At 41.5% G+C, this 21,451-nt stretch overlaps 1 protein-coding gene across 9 annotated transcripts in view; it reads right to left on the reverse strand.

The window, feature by feature from the left end:
• PIEZO2 (piezo type mechanosensitive ion channel component 2) overlaps nt 1–21,451 on the reverse strand; it is a 211,157-nt gene that overhangs the window by 5,836 nt on the left and 183,870 nt on the right. For 2 of the 9 annotated variants that reach the window (XM_053396551.1, XM_053396554.1), the window contains 20 exons: nt 21,291–21,402; nt 19,037–19,123; nt 18,403–18,569; nt 17,225–17,379; nt 14,568–14,738; nt 13,529–13,951; nt 12,016–12,274; nt 11,720–11,902; nt 10,803–11,052; nt 9,876–10,008; nt 8,957–9,104; nt 8,638–8,852; nt 8,339–8,497; nt 7,783–7,930; nt 4,283–4,471; nt 3,747–3,839; nt 3,000–3,172; nt 1,853–1,972; nt 933–1,012; nt 564–732 (listed from right to left, as the gene is read on the reverse strand). In XM_053396551.1, the coding sequence (XP_053252526.1) occupies nt 564–732; nt 933–1,012; nt 1,853–1,972; nt 3,000–3,172; nt 3,747–3,839; nt 4,283–4,471; nt 7,783–7,930; nt 8,339–8,497; nt 8,638–8,852; nt 8,957–9,104; nt 9,876–10,008; nt 10,803–11,052; nt 11,720–11,902; nt 12,016–12,274; nt 13,529–13,951; nt 14,568–14,738; nt 17,225–17,379; nt 18,403–18,569; nt 19,037–19,123; nt 21,291–21,402 (3,434 nt within the window). Of the gene's footprint in view, nt 1–563; nt 733–932; nt 1,013–1,852; nt 1,973–2,999; nt 3,173–3,746; nt 3,840–4,282; nt 4,472–7,782; nt 7,931–8,338; nt 8,498–8,637; nt 8,853–8,956; nt 9,105–9,875; nt 10,009–10,802; nt 11,053–11,719; nt 11,903–12,015; nt 12,275–13,528; nt 13,952–14,567; nt 14,739–17,224; nt 17,380–18,402; nt 18,570–19,036; nt 19,124–21,290; nt 21,403–21,451 lie in introns of those variants that run through there. The other 7 variants (XM_053396559.1, XM_053396552.1, XM_053396557.1 and 4 more) reach the window with 5 other exon arrangements.

Genomic DNA, 21,451 nt, shown 5'->3' on the forward strand with positions numbered 1-21,451 from the left:
GCCTCCTGCTCCCCAGCATACAAGCAGGGGAAGGATCAGGGCTCCCTCAGCTGGTGAGTGGGAGCACTTTAACAGAGCCCCCACCCTGCTGCTGGCTCAGGGGCTCCATAAAACTGCTTGGCTGAGGCAAGGACAGCCGCACGCTCCTCAGCCAGGCAGCTTAAAGAAGTGGAGGGAGGAACAAGCTGTACTGCAGTTTCACTCAGCTGCAGCTTGTTTTGTCCCTTGGTGTGCTGGAGGCAGAGGGACTCAGTGGCAGTTCCACCCACAATATACCGCCAAGTGAAGCCATCAGCATGGTCTGCCCCTCATTCTGGCAGATATATTGATACCCAGTGCTTTTTTTTCTCCACCAAAAAGTGCCGGAAAGCACCACCCTCAGAAGACCCACCCTAGAGCCCGTCTTTCGGCAGGAGGAGGGGGAGAGCTCCTCGCGAGGCAAGGGCAGCCCAAGACCCCTCTTCCTCCCAGGAGTTAGAGGTCACCATGTGCAAAGGTGGCTTCTTTAAACTGCTTCTCTGCAAAACCCCCTCACATGATATTTGTAGAAGATGGTTGCTTACCCATAGCCTGCCAAGAATCCCAGGCTCGGAGGGCTAACTTTGTCACTGAACACAATAAGTTCCAGGCTTGTATTTCCTGCTCCTAGAGTTTTTTTAGTCTGGTTTAGAACCCACCACTCAGTTTCATTATGCCTGGACAGTGAAACAGTGATGTCTTCATTTTTTCCATCTACAAAAACCAAACAAACCATTTTGTCAGTATCTCATGTGCAAATTATCTTAATTTCAGCTGTTATCTGAGGAATTTTGCTTCAGCTCCTGTACCCACCCTATACAGGCAGTAATGCAATCTAGACAATAAAGTGTCTGAATCAGGGTGCATTATGAAATAATATTCCTGTTAGAAATGAGCAGTGGATCACTCCATACCTGTCAAGAGCTGCTTTATGGGTTTTGCAACAGAATCACTAGGTGCCTTGATATAGCGTGGATACACTTCATGCAGTATTCTGCAAAAGAAAAATAAATTGAGGGAAATACCAATACAAGGTCATTTGAAATTTGCCTTGGATATAATTTTTACAACATGAAAGTCCTAAACAACGAGACCACAGTCAAACCTGGGAATTATTCTTCACGGCACTGGATTCTAATGCAGAGCTTTCCAAACTTTTCAAGTTGGTGTTTGTAGAAATGCATTATTTCACAACACAGTAATTCAGTTTTACTAGCAAACTGAAGGTTAAACTAACCCCTTTCCAGCCCCAGGAGAAGTGTTCACATGACACACCAACACACTAGTGTGTCGCAACACAGTTTGGAAAGCTTTGTTTTAATGGAATTTACAGTATTTTTCTGTCAGTAGCTACCCCTGCCTCCACTAAATATTCTCCACTTAGGGTAGAATGAAGGCCACATGAGAGCTTCAGGCTGCATCTTATTGTATGCATTTCTCAGCATCTCCCTTCCTACTTTTGCCTCTCTCCCCTTCAGCACCTCATCAGGTGCCTCTGGCCTGCAATAATTCAGCCTTTCTCCAATAGCTAATTGCCAAAGCTGACAACATCAACATCTTTGTTTGGTAGCGCATGTGCATGCACACAGCAGATGGTAGATAGGACTCCTCCCCACTTCATTATAAGAAAGTGCAGAAGGATAAATAAAAGTTAAATGAGGTTATCTTACTGAAAATCGAAATAACTACAAAATGCCACTTTGGAAATAAGGCAACAGTTTCAACACATTTTTACAGGAGTTGCAATATTGCAATTTTCTTTGCCCAAGTCAGTAATTTGTAGCTCTGCTTATAAGAAAAATCAACATATTAATAAGCATAGAAAATGACCTACACAGGTGCAGGTTGCATTTGGTTGTCCATCATTTTAGCAATAAGTTTTCTTGCTTGCTTTCGTAGGTTGTGACTCTGTTTATCAGATGCTATTTCTGCTTTTGCTCCAAGGGAGAGGTTTCTTTAAGAAAAGGTATGAACAAGAGTAAGGCGGTGCAACAGTTCATGAATGTACAATTGCTCTGACTTTGCTGTATTCAAAATGCCATTCTCACTGGGTGATAGACTATGTTATATTTCTTTGAGAACTAGGAATGAAGGCTAAGACCCAATTCTGGCAGACCCCCAGTTCTGCAACAGACAGGAATATGGAGGGCAGGATTCATTACTCCTAGGGAACTTTCTTTCTTTTCATTATAGGGAATTGCAGGAATTGCTGGCCAAATAGCCACAAGGCATCTGCACCTCCCTTTAAAAAACAAGGTAGACACAGAGGCAGTCTTAACACGTGAGATCTGTATGAGGTATGAATGGAGGATCTAGCAATGTGCAGATTCAAGAGCAGAATCAAATCCAATCCGTACATTGGTCAGGATAGTTCAGATTGGGTGAATCCGCATTAGATTTGCTTTTGGGCAAATTACCGCTCCATGACCATTGGCAACTCAATCCTATAATAATAATTTATTATTTATACTCCGCCCAGCTGGCTGGGTTTCCCTGTAACCTCACTTCTCATAGTGAGGGAACCGCCAGAAGGCCCTTGGCACTGGACCTCAGTGTCTGGGCTGGACAATGAGGGTAGAGATGCTCCTTCATGTACACTGGACCCGTAACTGCAATGGTTCAAAAATAATTGCCCTGCCCCCTGTTGAAGCAACATCTACATCCAAGTACTATCAGAAAACCCAACTGTCTTTTATTTGATGCTAATAATTTTGCTGCACCTAGAATGTCATGATGGGAGGCGTTTGTCCTTGCTTCTTTCCATTTTCTAAGAGATGACAAACAACTGATCCGGATTTACCACAATTGTACCAGAATGTATGTGTTCTGCAGGGAGCTCATGGATTTGGCAGGGGGGCTTTTAGCTGGCTCCTAGTGCCAGGGAACCTTAGACAAAGGGATCCCTAAACGATGATATGTAGGGATTGTGTCAGTCACTAGACAAACAACAATAACACTATATTCTAGCAATGAAGCCATACCTTTGAATACTCCATGAAATAACTACAGAAAATTCAGCATTCTCTGCATTGAGCTCATCAATCATTTTTTTCCTGCTGGGAGGGCTGATAGTCCATAAGGAATTTGAATTGCCTTCTAGCTGTGCAACTGTTATATCTTCATTACCATAGTTTTCTAGAAACTGTAGAGCAGCCTAAAAAAGAAAAGGAGGAAGATGAAGCTTTTATCCCTTTGCCTTCAGATTCTTTTTGGTACTTGTTGCTGGTATCATTCTTCAGTAGCCCACAAAAAGATGGAGATAGAGGCAGTTTGGAGAAAATATTATGTACTATGACTAGGGCAATAGCTGAATGCAAGGGGAAGTGCTGAATCAGCAAACTTCACCCAGGAAGAGCAAACAACTGCAACACATTTTTGTCAGTGCAGCATCCTAAAGCTTGACATGCTTTATGCCATGACAAAGATTCTGGTATTACAGGCAGATGGAAATAACTCTACAGTTAATGCCAGTGCTTTCCACCCAGTATTTTGCCATTACAAAGTATGAAAATTCTATTAATCATAAAATCAGTTGGAAATATGACATGGAGAATCTACCTCACAGAACGCTCATAAAGAATGTCTCAGTTCTTGTCGCTTTAAAACTACAACTACAGTTGCTGTGAACTACAGCCTTCACTGTGTTTATTTGTTTGTTTCAAAGCACTTCTAAATCACTTGATACCTTAAAAGTTCAGCAGGCACTTAAAAGAAATAAAATTACTTACTGTATTAGAGCGAAAACTCTTTAGGAAACTGCTATATTCCGCTGATGTCATATTTTTTAGTTGACTCTGCTGAGCACTCATAGTAAAAATAGGCTGGAGAGTAAGAACACAAAGTTTAATAACAGAATCAGGATTTTTTTAAAAAAAGAATCAAAATTCAAGGCATTTATCGAGGCAGCCAACCTTCTCTGAACCAGCTATGTCCTTAGGGCTGGTCCAGATTGTGGAGCTCACAGAACACTGATTTTACACACACTGCAGCAACTGGGAGAATTCCTCAGTGCCAGGAAAAATATACAAGGTGGGCATCCCACACTCACTCTTATTTCACAGAAATCACATATCTTGCCTTCTAGGAGGGCTAAGAGACTTGGGTGTTTGTTTTTTTAAATGAAAAAACCCAGGGGCAGCAGTAAGGGCCTTCACAGCCATGGGCACTGGGCTGGCAACTCCTGACATACATTTATATAAGGAACGTTTAGTATTTAAAGGAAACAGATGAAGGGAAAGATGACATTTTAGTTTCTTGTTCGTACCTGATAACCTCCTAAAGTTATTGTAATGGATACATCAAGAGGTTTATTTGTGACGCCTGCAACAGATTTAATTAGAGACATGAAGAGCAGAGGGAACCAAACGATGCAAATCAGCAAGACGATAATCATGCCACCCATTCCGTATTTCACAACCTTCTTCTTCTTCTGGCCCCTTGGCTGTGGATATCGCTGTAATTAGCAATATAAAACATTAGGAGACTATATTGCGCTTTTCTAGAATTTTTAAACATTATTTTACTTTTGGATTTTATGAGCAATCTTCTAAACTCAGAACCTTATTTCAGTATTTTTTAAATATATATATATGCTATATGTTACAAGCATCTCCCAAAATTTAGTGTATACTTATTTTAGCCATATATATACTTCATATTTCAAGGAGCCATAAGCCCCTGTCTTGCCATCCATAGTTAATCATTCAAATGTTATTAGAAGGCTGCAGCTTGCAGGATAGGTTGGTCACCCTTAAGAAAACCATTATCATCCAAGGATGGGGGTAGACAGTGAGCTGGAAACATCTTAAACCAAGTACCTAGTATAATAGCATAAGGCATCATAAACCACAACTTGTTTTGCATAGGATAGCAATGAGTTTGATGTAAAAAGCCCTTTGCAGTTCCTTGTCTTAATCTATCTGGGTAGATTTCTAGCCAGTTTTTTTGTGCTCTTCCTTCAGTGATTGCTTTGGCTCTTACTTTCAGAATCACTTCAGCATATGGCAGCCACAGGAAACAACCATTTGTGCATCCTGAATATATTCTGCCATGCAGTGAATTCAGCTTTTGGCATTCCACCCACATGTTGGAGTCTGCAGTGGCATACTAAAGTCTAAGGTAGTACAGGGCAATGGTAGTATATTTCTAGTTCAGCATGTACCAATATCTGCTAACATTCAACACAGGCTGTTTTTTGGGCATGAAGCCCAGAAGCAGTTGTGAGAAAAGGCCTTTAGACAGTCCCTGGGTCTATCAGTTGAGGAAGAGGAGTTATTAAATTAGACACCATAACTCATAAAAAGGTGATGGTGGGGTTACTGTAATCTTAAAAAAAAACACAGCGAAAAGGAAATAAACTGGACATACAGGAATTTACAGTATTGGCCTATACTGGCTCAAAAAAGCTAACAATGCATGCAAAATACTGATTGCATGCCAAAAATAATAAATTAGAGTTGCAAACTAATTCCTACTGAAGTCAGTGGCAACATTTCAAATGCTTTTAATGGATCTGGAGTGCACCCATAGTTGAAATGTTGCAGTGGTCCATTTAGAAGCTATTTCCTGCAGTTCACATGAATTTATGTTGAACAGTTCTGCTTTTGGTTAAGAGTTCCTGTTTCAGGTAAGTAAATAAGGAACTTTTTGGACCATTGCATTTGAGCCAGGTTCAGCTGTTATAACTTTTTATGCCCTGGTCCTAAATTCTTAGTTGTTTTTTTAAACTACTGTTAAATTTAAGACTTCTGAAAAGAAGAGCTGAAATAACGTTTTCTGGGACCCTTCAGTTTTAATTCTTGTCAGGCTTTTAAACCATCTCTGGAATATGTGTATACAATTCAAGGTTTACATTTGCAGACACAATTGTCTATTTATATGTGAAGGTACCTAAAAGAAAATTAGATGAGCACAAAACTACTTGAAACACCATCAGTGTAAGAACATAAGATCCCTATTGGATCGTACTGGTACGATCACGAGAAGAATGGCACCTTAAAATATTAGAATATATAGAATTTGTCAGCATGGCAAATAGATTGTATATAGATTATATGGAAAGATATTGCAATAAGAAAATAATCGTAACAGGCTGACAAAAAATACTCAGCAGTAGAGGTTACAACGTGAGATAGTGTAAGTAAGGTAATGAAAACAACTTAGTATACAGTGGTGCCCCGCAAGACGAACGCCTCGCAAGATGAAAAACCCGCTAGACGAAAGGGTTTTCCGTTTTGGAGGTGCTTCGCAAAACGAATTTCCCTATGGGCTTCCTTCGCAAGACGAAAGCCCATAGGGAAATCTCCGGGACAGCGGGGAAGCGCAGCGCGTCTTCCCCACTGTCCTCGGACCTCCTCCGAAGGCTGCTCCGAAGGCAGGCGGGGGGGCGGAGAGACCTCCTCCCGCCGCCAGCCTTCGGAAGGCTGCTCCGAAGGCTGCCGGTGGGGCGGAGAGACCTCCTCCCGCCGCCAGCCTTCGGAAGGCTGCTCCGAAGGCAGGCGGGGGGGCGGAGAGACCTCCTCCCGCCGCCAGCCTTCGGAAGGCTGCTCCGAAGGCTGGCGGCAGGGCGGAGAGACCTCCTCCCGCCTCCGGAACGCTGCTCCGAAGGCAGGCGGGGGGGCAGAGAGACCTCCTCCCGCCACCAGCCTTCGGAACGCTGCTCCGAAGGCAGGCGGGGGGCGGAGAGACCTCCTCCCGCCGCCAGCCTTCGGAAGGCTGCTCCGAAGGCTGGCGGCGGGAGGAGGTCTCTCCGCCCCACCGGCAGCCGTCGGATGGCTGCGATCTGAAAATGCTGGCGGGCGGCAGCGAACGCTGCGCTGCCGCCCGCCAGCATTTTAAAAGCCCCCGGGACAGCGGAGAAGTCTCCGCTGTCTTGGGGGCTTTTAAAATGCTGGCAGTCGGGAGGAAAGCCCTCCTGTCCCCGGAGCTTGCGGGGTGGGAGGTGGGGAGAAGGGCTTTTCTTCCCACCGCCAGCCTTCAGAACAGCCTTCTGAAGGCTGGCGGTGGGAAGAAAAGCCCTTGTCCTCCCCCCAGCCTTCAGAAGAGGTCGGGGGACAGACTGTCCCCGGACCTGGTCTGAAGGCGGTTTCCATAGGAACGCACTGATTGATTTTCAATGCATTCCTATGGGAAACCGTGCTTCGCAAGACGAAAAACTCGCAAGAAGAAAAAACTTGCGGAATGAATTAATTTTGTCTTGCGAGGCACCACTGTAGTAAGAAAACACAACTGAAACGATAGCAGATAGGAAACCAGGGGAAGAATGGGAGTAAAGGTTAAGGTTTATAACAGTGAAACAAATTGGAGAAATAAATTATGTTATCATTGATATTCATATATTATTTTTCTTTATTATCCTGTGTAATAAAGGACTGTAACACAGTATGCTTTGATATGATAAAACAAAAAAGCAAATAATTTTATTTTTCTTAAAGAAAATATCCCTATTGGATCAAACCCATCTAGTCCAACATCTAGTCCAACCCAAAATTTAGTTTCTTATTATAACTTTTCATAAGGGAGTTGCTCCAGTCCCGTAATCATTTTTGATTACCCTTTTCTGAATTTTTCCCACCTACACAATCTCTCTCATGAGATGTGGTGAATAGAACTGTGCAGAGCAATACTATCATAGATTTGCATAAAGGAATGATTTTCAGATATGAATTTTCTATCTTGTGCTTCTTCAAGATCTTACACTATGATCTATGCCCTCATAAAACATTTAATGAAAATAAATGATTGTTTTTTTAAAAAAAGTCTTACTTTTTCAGACTCTCGCCAGCACTTTAGGATGAATATATGAGCATAAATATCTTCAACACAGATCCAGCTAGAGAGACTTAATGTGGTATCTGTCCAAACCCAGTCCATTACTGCCCTCAGCTCAGTTAAGAATGGTACCAAGCGGAATCTAGACAAAGAGAAATAATCACAGGTGAAGGTTCTGTTTTAACTGAAGAATATTAAATCAAGTATGTTGTAGCATTTAAGATTTCAGGTGATTTGTGTGCTGATTTTTAATTGTTTTGGTTAACTTTTGGGAGTTCTAAAAGATTAGTTACATTTCTGATCATTCATGGGTTCTAACCCAACATGACTAGTTGCTTTGACTGCACAAAGGAGATTTAAATTTTCCTGTCATGCAGCAGCTCTGTGGTCACTGATGATGCACTGATGATTATCAAATCATACTGAATAACTCAAATATATATTAAAAGTTGTATGCCACTCCTGAAGATCCTATTTGGGGGTAAAGGCAGCTTATGAATGTCACTATAGCTAAATAAATGTGTGACTGAAAAGAAATATCCATACTCACCCCTGAAATAAGAAGAGGTTTACATAATTGTAACTTTTTGTGAGGAAATTGCCAAGTACACGAGTTGGGTAGCCACAACGTATCTGATATGCCGATAAGCCAAAATAAACACATTTCACAAAATACCAAAGTTGTGCAACAATATTTTGGCTAAATTTCCTGCAACATAAAATAGATGGGAGAAAATGAATATAGACACACATACTTTGATCACATTTTTAAGGCAGTAGACTAAATCATTGCTAAATTAAAAGCATAATATTTTTTTAGAAAAACAAAACAAAAACCTAAACACGTACCTTTCTGTTACTCCAGGCAAGATAAAGAACATCCAAAAGTGTATACCAAAAACAAGTATGACCTGGAAGATGACTTTTCCCATGACAGTCTTTCTTAGATACAGTGCCCGATCTACTACCATGGTTCCAAACTGAATTAGCACCATCACTAAGAATGCACTTGGCACTTGGTCCTCTGATAATGAAGAGGTGATATCTGCTGCTGCAGAGTGTTTCTGCAAAGAAAAACAGGAGCAATAAGGTACAGGGAGCATTTGTCATAAGAGATAGTCATTTATGACAAAAAAATTCCAAATACATCAAATTCTTTATAACATACCCCAAAAGCCCAGAATCCAAACACAATGATAATGAAGTCGACAGTATCAGCAAGGAACATCAGGACATAAACATCAGTCACAGCACTGTAATCTGGGTGGATAAGATTGTAGAAAAACTGTTTGATGGGCACATATACCTGAAGGGTCCTGAAATAACAGAAAATACAGTCTTACAAATAACTTTATGTAAAGAACTATGCAGTTTAATTTACTACTCCCAAGAACTTATACATTTGCTTAGAGATAACTACAAAATGCATGAAGTCAGACGTGGGGACCATGATGGCCCTTCGGTCCCATATGAGGGGGAAAACCAAGTGAGCCTGAAGGTCTGGCTTGCATTGCGCTCTTGCCCATTCCTAGGTGTAGAGAATGCAGATAATGACTCAGGCCTCTCACCGGTCCTTGGTAATCTCCCCCAGGCCACACCCCACAGCCATTGTACTTCACACCCTCATTGAGTGTTTTGGATTGACTTGGATATGTCCTTGAACTTTTATAATGCAGTTTGATTGTTCAGATGAAGAACAATGTGTATGTGTGTGTAGAAAGCCCATTGTTTTGCTCTGCTAAATATTGTTTCTGATCTTTCCCACCGCTGACATGTGGCCCTTGGAAGGTTGCTCAGAAGGGACTGTGGCCCTCAAGCTGAAAAAGGTTCCCCTCTCCTGCTCTAGAACATTTACGACAAGTGAAAAAGGACAAAGACACAATGTGGGAGAATATGAAGACAAACAAAGAGAGGTTCGGTGCACTGGTAAAACTGTTACTTGGAGCCTCAGGACTGAATAGTGCTTTGTTACTAAACCTTCAGATATTAGCCTTTTATGGAATTGCAATCTTCTAAAAATCCTACACAAAGCATTGCAGAATCAATTCCTGATTTCATTTAAACTGATACAAACTTTAATTGCTCACTTTTTAATGGTAAATGCCTTAGCTATGATAAGTTGTTCCCGCAGCTTGTCCATGAGAAGTTCTTTTCTTGATTTTTGTTTTATGCTCAGCACACTGCTTCCTTTTTGACTGCTGTTCCGTGTGCTGGTACTTCCTGAGAAAACAGTTGGAGGGAGAAATTACAAAGTGATACATCCATCTTAAACCTCCGTTTACCCTGAAAAGCAATTCACAGAGTTTTGGCATGATTCAGATGTAATCCATCTCCTCCTTTGTACCCGTAAGGAGGAGATCAAATTCTGATTTTAAATAAACCACAGTTCCTTGTGATGTCTTAACTTTGAAGACTGTGGCATGCTGAAACAATGGTGGGCAAGAACAAGCAGGATCTAAAAAGTTCCATTGATAGTTATCTGAAAGGTAGTTTCCCATTGCCTGTAGAAGTGATCAGGTTGGGTAACATCTCCATCTTAGCTCCCATAGTTCAGTTCACTCCATCCAAACAGTCACGTATTTCTTAAGCTCCCATTATTTCTCATCCTTGGTCCAGTTCATACATCTTTCCCTCCAATATTTGTGAGTTCTCTTTTCCTCTGTGAGTCTTCCAGCTGCCCCATTTTCCCCTCCCACTTGTGTAGCTTGGCAGTCCTTCCATTTTTCCTCCTGCACCTTCTGACCAACCTCCTCATCTCTCTCTGCTTGTCTCTTGCCTCAGTGTGCTTTTCCCCCACTTCAGCCTCTCTCACTTGTTCTAGCCTTTAATTTAAAGTATCCTTATTTGCCTTCTCTGCTTGCCTTGCCTTGCCCTGTCTCCTTCTCCCGTCTCCCCTGTGGCTGCTTCAGAGTAGAAGGTGTTTCCTGCCACTGGCAAGAAATCAATGACTAAGCAAGTACAACGTGTAATGCCACATTCTGTTTTAGAGTCTTGGTCGTGGACCAAATGCATACCTCTTTTTGAACGGTGTGAGGAGAAGCTGGATCTGTGAGAAAGCTGTGAGCCACTACTTGAACTTTTCCTACGGATGGCAGTCTGCTGCTCTGGGAAATGAACATGTATGGATTCAACAGATGCTGCCAAATTGACTGATGTCAAAGAGCCAGCAGAACCTCTCCTGTCCGACTCAACTGACTCATCATCAGAGTCGCCTTTACTGCTGCAGTTGTCTCCTCCATCATCTTCATCCCACAATCCATGACACTAAAAAAATAGATAAAGTTAAGCAATTATATTTAAAATTATATTTTAAAATTGGCTATTGTTGGGATTCCTTCTCTTTATAAAATACACATGCTAATGGAATACATTATCTTCAAGTCACCTAACCTCTTGTGCACCATATTTAAAGAATAAAGCTACTGAAATACATCATTTTAACTTTGTGTGCTGGTTCATTACTTAACTTCTAAAATGAGAGGAGCTTTAGTTCAAGCATTCTTCAATACCACAGCCCTCATCAAGATTTTTGGAGCTAGTTTTGGTTGAAAAGGCATGCAACAGCATTGTAAACAAGTTTTAGGGCCAAACCCTGGTTGACAAAGATCAGTTTTAAAGTCTTGGTTCTTTCAAGTTGGTTTAAGGGCACAAACAGATATTCCTATGGAGCTGTTTGCTCACAAAAGCTTATGAGCAATCCATGCTATAACTTTAAATCAGAAATTAAGACAGCTAACTAATCATATTCAGATCTGATTTTGCCATGAAAACATTTCATTTAGTATAATAAGTGTCTTCATGACTCTTAATATTTATAATTTGGAAACCACAATTCAGATATGATGGAAAGTCAGCATGCTGCCAGCCACATCATTCTATACAAAAATCTAAGGTTAAAAACAATAAAATACATTTTAAAATTCCAAAATACCTTTAAAATGGATCGATGAAAAAACAAAGCAAGTAGTTGAACGAGGTCATAGTGAACATAACCCTCTTTCTTCTCAACACCAATAATATTGGGAGGGTGGTAAGGCTTGTCCTTGTTTAGTTCTAGTTGCTTATTCCAAGGAAAGAAGCCAAACTGGAAAAAATATTTTATAACAATTGTTACCTGTGCAAAAAAGAAAGAAAAAAGAGAAAGATGAAAAATAGCTTCATGTTAATCACTGAAAATTTGGTAACATTCCATAAAAATGAGAAATAATCATTAGAATATTAACACACCTCAGTGTAGACTATAGCTGTCATCCAAAAACGTTTGCTAGGCCTCGGGACGGAAAGCATGGCCCAAAGGAATATAAGAATAGGAAGCACAAGGGTAATCATGGAGGCAGAGATCATGTGATTAAGAATGATTACAAAAAAACACACCATTTCTGAACGAGCCACAAGGGTATTATACAAAGCATAAATTAGCAGCAAAAAACGAGGCTGAGTAGAGTAGAATTTTTCTGACTCATCCAGTTCCTCATCTTGAAACATTCTGTGGGGACAAAGTTAGATCACATAACTTGATGTGCCAATATTTTAAATACTGCAGAATAATCTGTAAGTAACAACAAATAATATATTTCTACTTAACAAAGAACCATGCAAACAAGTTTCCAATACCCAGCTTTAGATGTGTTTCTTTACCAGCCACACTAGAGATGTGAGGAACCTCAGGGCTGGGAGGCTGAATGCAGCCCGCCAATGGAGCCCCTGTATTTGGCCCTCAGAAATCTCATAAGGCCAGACACCTCATGAGCCCTGCTTTGCACCTGAAGTGCAGGCTATCAAAAGTCAGGCATAGAGTTCCATTAACCACATATTTATTTCAAAAGAAGGTGTTCAAAGGAAACAAAATATCTCCTGGTACAGAAACCCATGGGCACATGTAAAGTAAGTTTCAGAATGTCACCCAAATATTTTGAGAGATCAGGTTCAGCATCCAGGCCTTTTCCAAAGTTAGAATATTTGCATATAAAGAGTTTCAAATCTGTTTTTTTTCTTTAAAATGCAATCTGTTTCTTGGGTCAGGTAAGTAGCCATGTTGGTCTGACGCAGTTGAAATAAATAGAAAATTGTCCAGTAGCACCTTAGAGACCAATTAAGTTTGTTCTGGGTATAAGCTTTCATGTGCATGCACACTTCTTCAGATATTATTTCGACTGTGTTTCTTGGGGTGTGTACTTGTCATAGAATGTCATAATTAGCCGCAGTTTCCCATCAGGTATACACCATGGTGAAATACATGTGTGGCTATCACTGTGCCTTTCATGTAACAATTTTACGATGTGCAAATGACCACCGCCCACTAAATAATTCTAATGAAGTTCTTGCTCAATGTTCATGGTATGCAAAATCATTGAACCCTGTTGCAAATCAGTCTAATTTTGTCTTACATTTGTGAAAAGTAAAGGAAATGTTATCAAAAGTTTCTTCATCTGAAAGCACATGACATAGTTCTATTTTTGAAGGTAAGCAGGTCTAGCCATGGCCAGTGCCCCGGTGAGAGACTACTGAATACCACATCCCTGCTACTGTAATCTCCTGAAAGGAAGGCCAGGGTACAAGTGCCATAAACTGAATTCATCACATGAAGCAGCAAAACTAATGTAATCAGAATGATCTGGTGATCAGTGAATTTACTACAATTCACTTAAATGACTTGAGCATCATTCAATATAATTTTTTGTAACATAATGAAGTCACATTATTTTACATGCCTGTGGGGAAATTATTTTATGATTCTTACTTGTTTAGAAGTAGTTCACTTGCAGTAAGCTCATGTGTCAAAGGAGGAAGTATAGAATCTTCTGGTTTGTCAGACTGATTTTCATCTGGGCTCACCATCATATGGTTTTTGACAGAGGAACCATCTTGGGAACTATCTAAGGGGAAAAGCTCCAAGCTCACAGCTTTGCTGTAGGAAGGAGGGGGTTCAGCAATGCCATCCAAACCAGAATAGGATGGTATGTCTGTATCAGAAGTATATGCAGCTCCTTCAGAATCTATGCAATAAACTTCCATGTCATGTTCCTGCCTCGATGCAGCATCTACCCCCTCTTCTTCTTCTTCTTCTCCTCCTCCTCCTTCTTCATGCTCCTCCCCTTCAACTTCTTCAATAGTTTCTGCTGTCCCCTGACGAGAATACAGCATGGTGATTTGGGTAGCCTCACTGTCAAGAACAGGGGGAACAATATTATTTCGTCAATTTCTTATTTCACAAATGAAACACTGATGTGTTCAAGGTATGTTCTATGCTAAATTTCAATGTTAAGCCAGTAAAGACAAACTCAACCACAGCTAAAAGACTGGGAACAGGCCATGGTGTTATGTGTCATATCCTCCCCATCTTTTCTCCTCTTAAGGATTAATTGCCTCTTTCTGCCTTACCTATGGTTTTTGACTTTTGTGTGTGTGGTATTTTTGGGCCAGCAATCATATTAGCTGCTGTGGCTGACGCTAACCAGGATTCTATCTGAACCAGGAGCTGAAGGCAGCATTCTAAGCTCTCAGCTAAAATGAATGGATCAATAAATAGATATCTAATTTAGAAGCTTGAGACCAAAAGTGTAAGGATCAAACGGGGGCTACTAAAAAGACAGACAGCCCCCCCATTAGAAATATTGGTATGAGCCTAAACAAGACAAATATGCTTCTATTAAGTACTCATGCACACCTACATACATACAAAACACACACAAAACACACCTGCGCTGGCAAAATCCACAGTGCCAAAATTTACAATGGTCAGGGTAAATGAATGAACAAAGCATGCATGGGTTAAGCACCTTGACACCATACTGCCACTGTCAGCAGAGGAGGAGGACATATCCATGCTGTACATTTTACGAAGCCTAGGACGCGCACGCTCACTTGTTTTAGGAATAGGGTCTGGTCCATCTAAATCATCAAGGGTTGACTGCCTTGACAACAACAGTGTGGTTGCTTCAGTGCAGCAGCTAGCAGTGCAAACAGTTACAAAAACAGTGTTATATACCAACAGCATCCTGAAGTGGTCCAATAGTAACCATGCAGGCTAGCCATGCAGTATACAGAGACACATAGACAAGGTTTTGAGTGGAGATTCTGAGCTACCAGTATGCACTGGTTTTTATTCAAAACAATGTTTTGATAGTCACACAGAATCAATAGTAGTTAAATGGGAAACCATGGTGTGAAGGCATAGGGCTTTCAGCCATTTTGTCACAGAGTTACAGGTTACAGCCTGCAAAATCACATAGTGTGGCTCAGGTTGCAATCCTAAGTTCATTTGCTAGGGAGTAACTCAGAGGAACAACTGAGTTTGAAACAGATTTATATCCAGAATTTTAGGGTCCCAACCCTACCAAGCTTTGCTGGAATTTCTTGCGTCTAACTGGCTTGTGTACTATTATTTTTAAAGAAGCTCGGCTAATTATATGAAAATTGGAATAAATATGTATATTATATGTATAATATGTATAATAGCCCAATGCAGTTCAGCATTTCTGCAACCTAATTGTATAAATATTTTTATGCAGTTATATGCATTGTTGTATATAACTGTTAATGTAATGGCCACTTCAGGAAACCTGGAGTATATATGCATATTATATGTTCCAGCACATATGAGGATTGTTCTTATCTTTAGCAGAACATGCTTCTTGTCAAGATTCAACGTGTGAGATGGGAATTAGAAAAAATCCATACGCATAAGCTCAATATCAATGTTTTCAGACAATCCGATCACTAACTCAAGAGAAATGTGCTCGTGAGTAAACTTGCTTAGGACTGCACTGTCAGACTCTCAAATGCTTCTTGGATACAACACGTATTGGGTGTTGTAACTTTAGGAAAGGTCTGCCTTTTGTCTGACAGACTAGACAGTTTCCATTTGGTTAAAGATGGCTGTTTTGGCACTGTTTTGTTAATATAACTAGGAGGCAAACTTCTTCCCACAAGATCTACAGTGGTGCCTCGCAAGACGAACGCCTCGCAAAACGAAAAACTCGCAAGACGAAAGAGTTTTCTGTTTTGGAGGTGCTTCGCAAAATGAATTTCCCTATGGGCTTGCTTCGCAAGAAGAAAGCCCATAGGGAAATCTCCGCCGGCCTTCAGAAGAGGTCCTGGACCTCTTCTGAAGGCCGGCGGGGGGCAAAAGTCTTTGCTCCCCCCCGCCTGCCTTCCCGGGATAGCGGAGAAGTGCAGCGCGTTTCTCCGCTATCCCGACGGCTTTTGAAGGCAGGCGGGGGGAGCAAAGACTTTGGCCCACCACCGGCCTTCAGAAGAGGTCCTGGACCTCTTCTGAAGACCGGCGGGGGGCAAAAGTCTTTGCTCCCCCCGCCTGCCTTCCCGGGACAGCGGAGACTTCTCCGCTGTCCCGGGGCGATCTGAAAATGCTTGCGGGCGGCAGCGAAGCCTTCGCTGCCGCCTGCCAGCATTTTCAGATCGCCCCGGGACAGCGGAGAAGTCTCCGCTGTCCTGGGGGCTTTTAAAATGCTGGCAGTCGGGAGGAAAGCCCTCCTGTCCCCGGAGCTTGTGGGGTGGGAGGTGGGGAGAAGGGCTTTTCTTCCCACCGCCAGCCTTCAGAACAGCCTTCTGAAGGCTGGCGGTGGGAAGAAAAGCCCTTGTCCCCCCCCAGCCTTCAGAAGAGGTCGGGGGACAGACTGTCCCCGGACCTGGTCTGAAGGCGGTTTCCATAGGAACGCATTGATTGATTTTCAATGCATTCCTATGGGAAACCGTGCTTCGCAAGACGAAAAACTCGCAAGAAGAAAAAACTTGCGGAACGAATTAATTTCGTCTTGCGAGGCACCACTGTACCTATTATTTATTAATCAATCAATCTGCTTTCAGAGATATCCAGACTGTATAGGTTAGTACACAAATGTTTATTTTATTCATTAAACAAAATGCAAGCCTTTTTACTTTTACTTAAAAGGTTTTCTTATTTTCAAAATATGTAAACCAATGTGCAGCTTCTTACTATATGTATGATATCTGGAAAACCCCTGGAGTGGCAGTCAACTATGTTTTACTCAGAGTAGACCCAGTGAAATTAATAAACATGACAAAGTTAGGTCCCTTAATTTCAATGGGTCTACTGTTAAAAAAATGTGGATGATGTGTAAGTTTTTCTGCTTTCATAAATCTTTAACATGAGGAAAACAAATAGCTCAAACAGAGGTGCTGCTTATACTACCCTTGTCACATATTATTACCCACAGAAGATAGTTACTTTGAGGCCACGACTTCTTTTAGAAAAACAGGACTTTTTCTTTCTCTCTTGTCTACCCACCAAGCCATCTCTGTGCACCTCCAAAATCTGGTCGGACCGTCTGGCGCAGACTTGGAAATGGGGTGGGAGGCACAGAAGAATAGGAAATCCATTGGCCCTCCATCTGAATAAGGTTGGATACCAACCTTTATGCATTGGTTGAATTACTGCTTATTTTAAACAAAATACCTGGATTCGCTGTCACGAGATACTGCCGATTCTAGACTTTCTGTCCTCTCAGCCTGTCCAGGTTCATAAATTTCATCCAATCCTGATTCCCTAGAAAGTTTCATTATATGGTTCTGATAATACATATGGATACTCTCTCGAGTTGGAACATTCCCCTAAAAAGGAAGGGATAGAATTTAGAAGTCTAAGTAGGGTCTGCCAACAATCTTTGAGATCTGGTGATGATCTGGTGCAAACTAGTGAGAATTGTGCAGCATATCAAAAATTGAGGAGTCTCAGAACTATACCATAGAAGTGTTTCATTCTTTCTCCCTTGCCAGGCTATTCATAAGGTTTCTTTCATCCTCAATTATAACAATAAGCTAAAATTAGCAGGTCTTTGTTAATATACATCATGCGTCCAAAACATTTAAAAATAAGGAAAAACCACGGTTGCTAAAATCTAAACCTGCTCCTACAAATATTGTCAAGGACTGGCTGGATGCAGAGGAATGGTGGGAGGCACCAGCTGGGGAACCCCCCAGGGAACCCCCAGGGGAAGGAGACTGAGCCAGGTGACTGGTGGTGGGATGATGATGAGAAGTGGTCAGAGGGAGAAGAGGGAGCAGACTAGGAGGAGGAGGTGTCAGAAGCTGAAGAGGCAACAGGGTTTAGGTGAGCAGGATGAGGCTGTGGCAGAGAGCAGTCCTGATTCAGAGGCTGGAGAACAGCGGGGCCAGGAGACAGATGAGGCAGGCTGCTGAAGAATCCAGGGAGTTTCCCTCTCCTTCTGCGACCTGCTCCCCTTCTTCTCCCCTCGCTCTCCCAGAACTCACAGAGAAATGAAAAGAGCAGAGGAGAGATGGGTTGTGTGCATATGTAGTATCTGATTGCTTGGAAAAAACATTGGAGAAGAGAGGACTTAGGCAGCTGTGGGGAGGTGGGAACCCTCAGTCCTCACCACTGCCTCATTGGGGCAAGACCTACTGGGAAGAGTGGCTGGGATCGCTAGTCCTGTGCTGTTTTGGTTTCTTGAATAAAGAGTTAACTTCACTGACACCAGTGGTTTTTTAATTGCTGATCTACACCTGACTCCGGCTCCTGACTAGTATCTAGAAACAATAGTTTTGGCCAAGGTGGGCCTGAATTCCAAGCCTTCCTAATGGCATCAACTACATGATATGAGCATGTCCTATTACCTTTTTGATTTCTCTAGTAAGCATGCACCTCTCGATTCTTAGCACAGTGGAAATATCAATGTGCTCTCTTGAAATCGAATTGAGCCAAGCTGTAAAACTGTCTATTGTTGCCAGAAACAGAACCCAGGTAAACTTCAAAATATTATATATTCTTTTGATAATGTTATCTGGGGGCAGGAAACAAGGAAAAAAAAAAGAGATTTAGTACATAAGCAACCATCACAGTAACAAATATTTTTGAATGAATGAAGAAAATCTAGCCCCTAAGGAATCATTGTTGCTCTCTGACTGCTACCTCTATTCAATTACCTGAAAGTTAGCTCCGTTGACCTTCCTACCACTTTCTTTTGAGTAGACTTATACAAGATAGCACTTTTCCTGGCATTTCTAGTTTAAGGAGCCAAATTACTGGCCAATCATTTGAACCAGAATTATTCTGTTTCATTACCAGTCAGTGTAATTGTTTGCTGACCTCTGAGTCTTTCCGACTTTAATAGTATCACTTGTGCTAGGAGAGTGGTGAATGTTGATATAGAATTGTAAAGAAATTATACAGCACACCAGACATAGGATTTGTTGGCTTGCCTTTATTTAGCACACTGTTGTACTGTCTAATCAGAAAATAAAAGAATACCTTTCTTGCATCTTTGCTTACCGGGTCCGTCTGAGGACTTCTTTTTGACAGGTTCCTCTCTTTCTTCACACTCCACATCTATACCAACTGACAAATCAATATTAAAGAAATGAGCTAAAGTTTTTCACAGATCTGAATTATTCAACCAAAAATGATGGAAATATATAGTGAGCTGCAGCTTAGTAACCTCAAATTATACAGTGCTCTTTAATAATTATATTCAAATTAACTGGAGATATAGCCCATGAGTGATTTTATTCTGCTTTAATTGAGACAATAATGTGGACTTCAGCACCTTAATATTGCTTGGCCAACTAGCATTTGGATTTATTCTTTACCACCTCTCTCCTTCCCAAATTAAAAATAACCCATTTTCCTGTCACCCTCCACTATATCTTTCCCTGCAACAGTAATTGTGTTTGAAGGAGAGAAAGTATTCAGTGATTTCTTTGTAACTGTCAAGGCTTGAAGCCTTGTCCTGTTACTATGTTACAAGCACATTTAGCAGTAGCTGTTTGGTGACTGTGAAGGAAAGAGACTGTAACTTCCAGAATTTATTAGGCGGGACCTGGATAAGGTTAATTCATCGTGATTTGAGTGGGACAGCAGACTCTGTGTGGAGATTCTTGTCATTGGGGAGTTAACTGTCAGGAAGAGAGTTGAAAATGGTCTGTTGTGAAGTTGAAGAGATAATGGGTGAAGTAAGTATGAGGACAAGACTGGGGGGAAATGAATGGAAAGCTGAGGTCTGAATATTAATACTTTGTTATTTGTGGGATAACCAAACTCATATAACCAACATGCTTAAGATTAATTAATGCATGAAGGGGTTGATGCCATAGAGTAAGCTTTCCTGCCAGGCGTAGCTATGTCACTCCCCCTTACTTTGGAAGAAAGGTAATTGTTGTACCTCAGTTTACCTAAGCTCAGTATGTGAAAAGGCTAAACTGGCTAAGCTAGTTGCTGCAGCTGAGCCCCATGTTTCTAACATGCTTTTCTTGTGTTCCTATATCAATAACTCAGGAACTTTCACCACTGTAACTAAGTCAAGTTTCACTGCCTGTGTTTTCTGATTGTTGTATGGAAAAGCATATGAATGTGACCTTTGGAGAGTTTGTAAGTAAACAATTGTTTGCTTACCAAATGTGTGGTCTTTTTCTATGCTAAGGGAAGATGGGAAGTTTGGAAGGCACCTAGAAAGGCATATTTTAAAGGTCTAACAGCCTATATTTCCATGCTTTACCTTGCTGAATATTTTGTGATTTTAAATATCTGCTGGGGCTCTCTCACAAAAGAGTACTTGCCCCAAATCTGGATATTGACATCCAGGGAATTTTCGTTTTATAGCCTTTATATGTCTGTGCCAAGTATGAATATACTTGCCTGGTGAAGAGCAGAGAAAGTAAGATGGTGATTGAGTTAGTAGGAGAGGCTGCCCTGTGTAACCAGAAGAAAGTTACACAAGCAAGTTTTTAAAGTTGACTAAACTGTCCAAGCAGCCAGAAGTGCAACCAGAGCAGCTTCGGAGTTCAGAGGGCAGATTGCCCATAGTAGCTGTTGTGGGAGTATTTGACTGGGGCTACCTAAGAGGCTGGCGTTAGCAACAGTCTCTGTGGTCTTTAGAAATGGTCATCAAGCATCTTTAAGACCCCATTGGTGCAGGGGGAGAAGCCCTTTCTGGATATGGGCACCCTCATGCAGGGCTTGCACTGAAGGGTCATGTGAGGTGCATCTCATTCCTAGTATCTCCAGTTTGATGTCCTGGTTTGTAGCAGTAACTCAAACAACAGATATTTCGTTTGGACTTCAGGTGAAATTATGGTTCAACAAATTAGGAGGTACTGAGTTAAGGGAAGAGAGAGTATGCAAGCAAACACCTTGTTCCTGGTCCAAGAAAGCATGGTTTGATGAACTGAAATGGTTGCGTCTGAATTGGACCAATGTTTTGCCTATTATATCTGCCTATAGTAGTAAGACAGCAAGGAGGAACTAGGTAAAAATAAATCTCTATCTCCTTTCTCCTGCCACACATAAAAGGGTAATTGTTGTGTTAATATGGCTACTCAGATAGAGGTCTTTTCCATTACCCACTATCTGTTTTTTTTGTGACTGCAGATGTTATGGAATTTACCTGGGACCTTCCCCATGCAAGGCATGTAGCTGAATCACTGAGCTGTGGTCCCTTCACCCAATGAACAGAGTAAAGATTTGTGTTTGCAAGAAATAACTGACAAAATTACAGACGCATACGTACCTTCCCCAGATCCTTTCCGTCTTTGTCTCCTTTCTTTCCCAAACTTTTTTTTCTCTTTGCGCCTCTGTCGGAGGGCAGTTTTAGGATCAGTAATCCAGGCCTGATAAACAAACTGGAGGGAAAAACCAATTTATTCCAAGCTCCTCGGTAAGTAAATAGGA

Source organism: Podarcis raffonei, chromosome 7 (genome assembly GCF_027172205.1).
Source record: "Podarcis raffonei isolate rPodRaf1 chromosome 7, rPodRaf1.pri, whole genome shotgun sequence".
In the NCBI taxonomy this organism is placed as follows: Eukaryota; Metazoa; Chordata; class Lepidosauria; order Squamata; family Lacertidae; genus Podarcis; species Podarcis raffonei.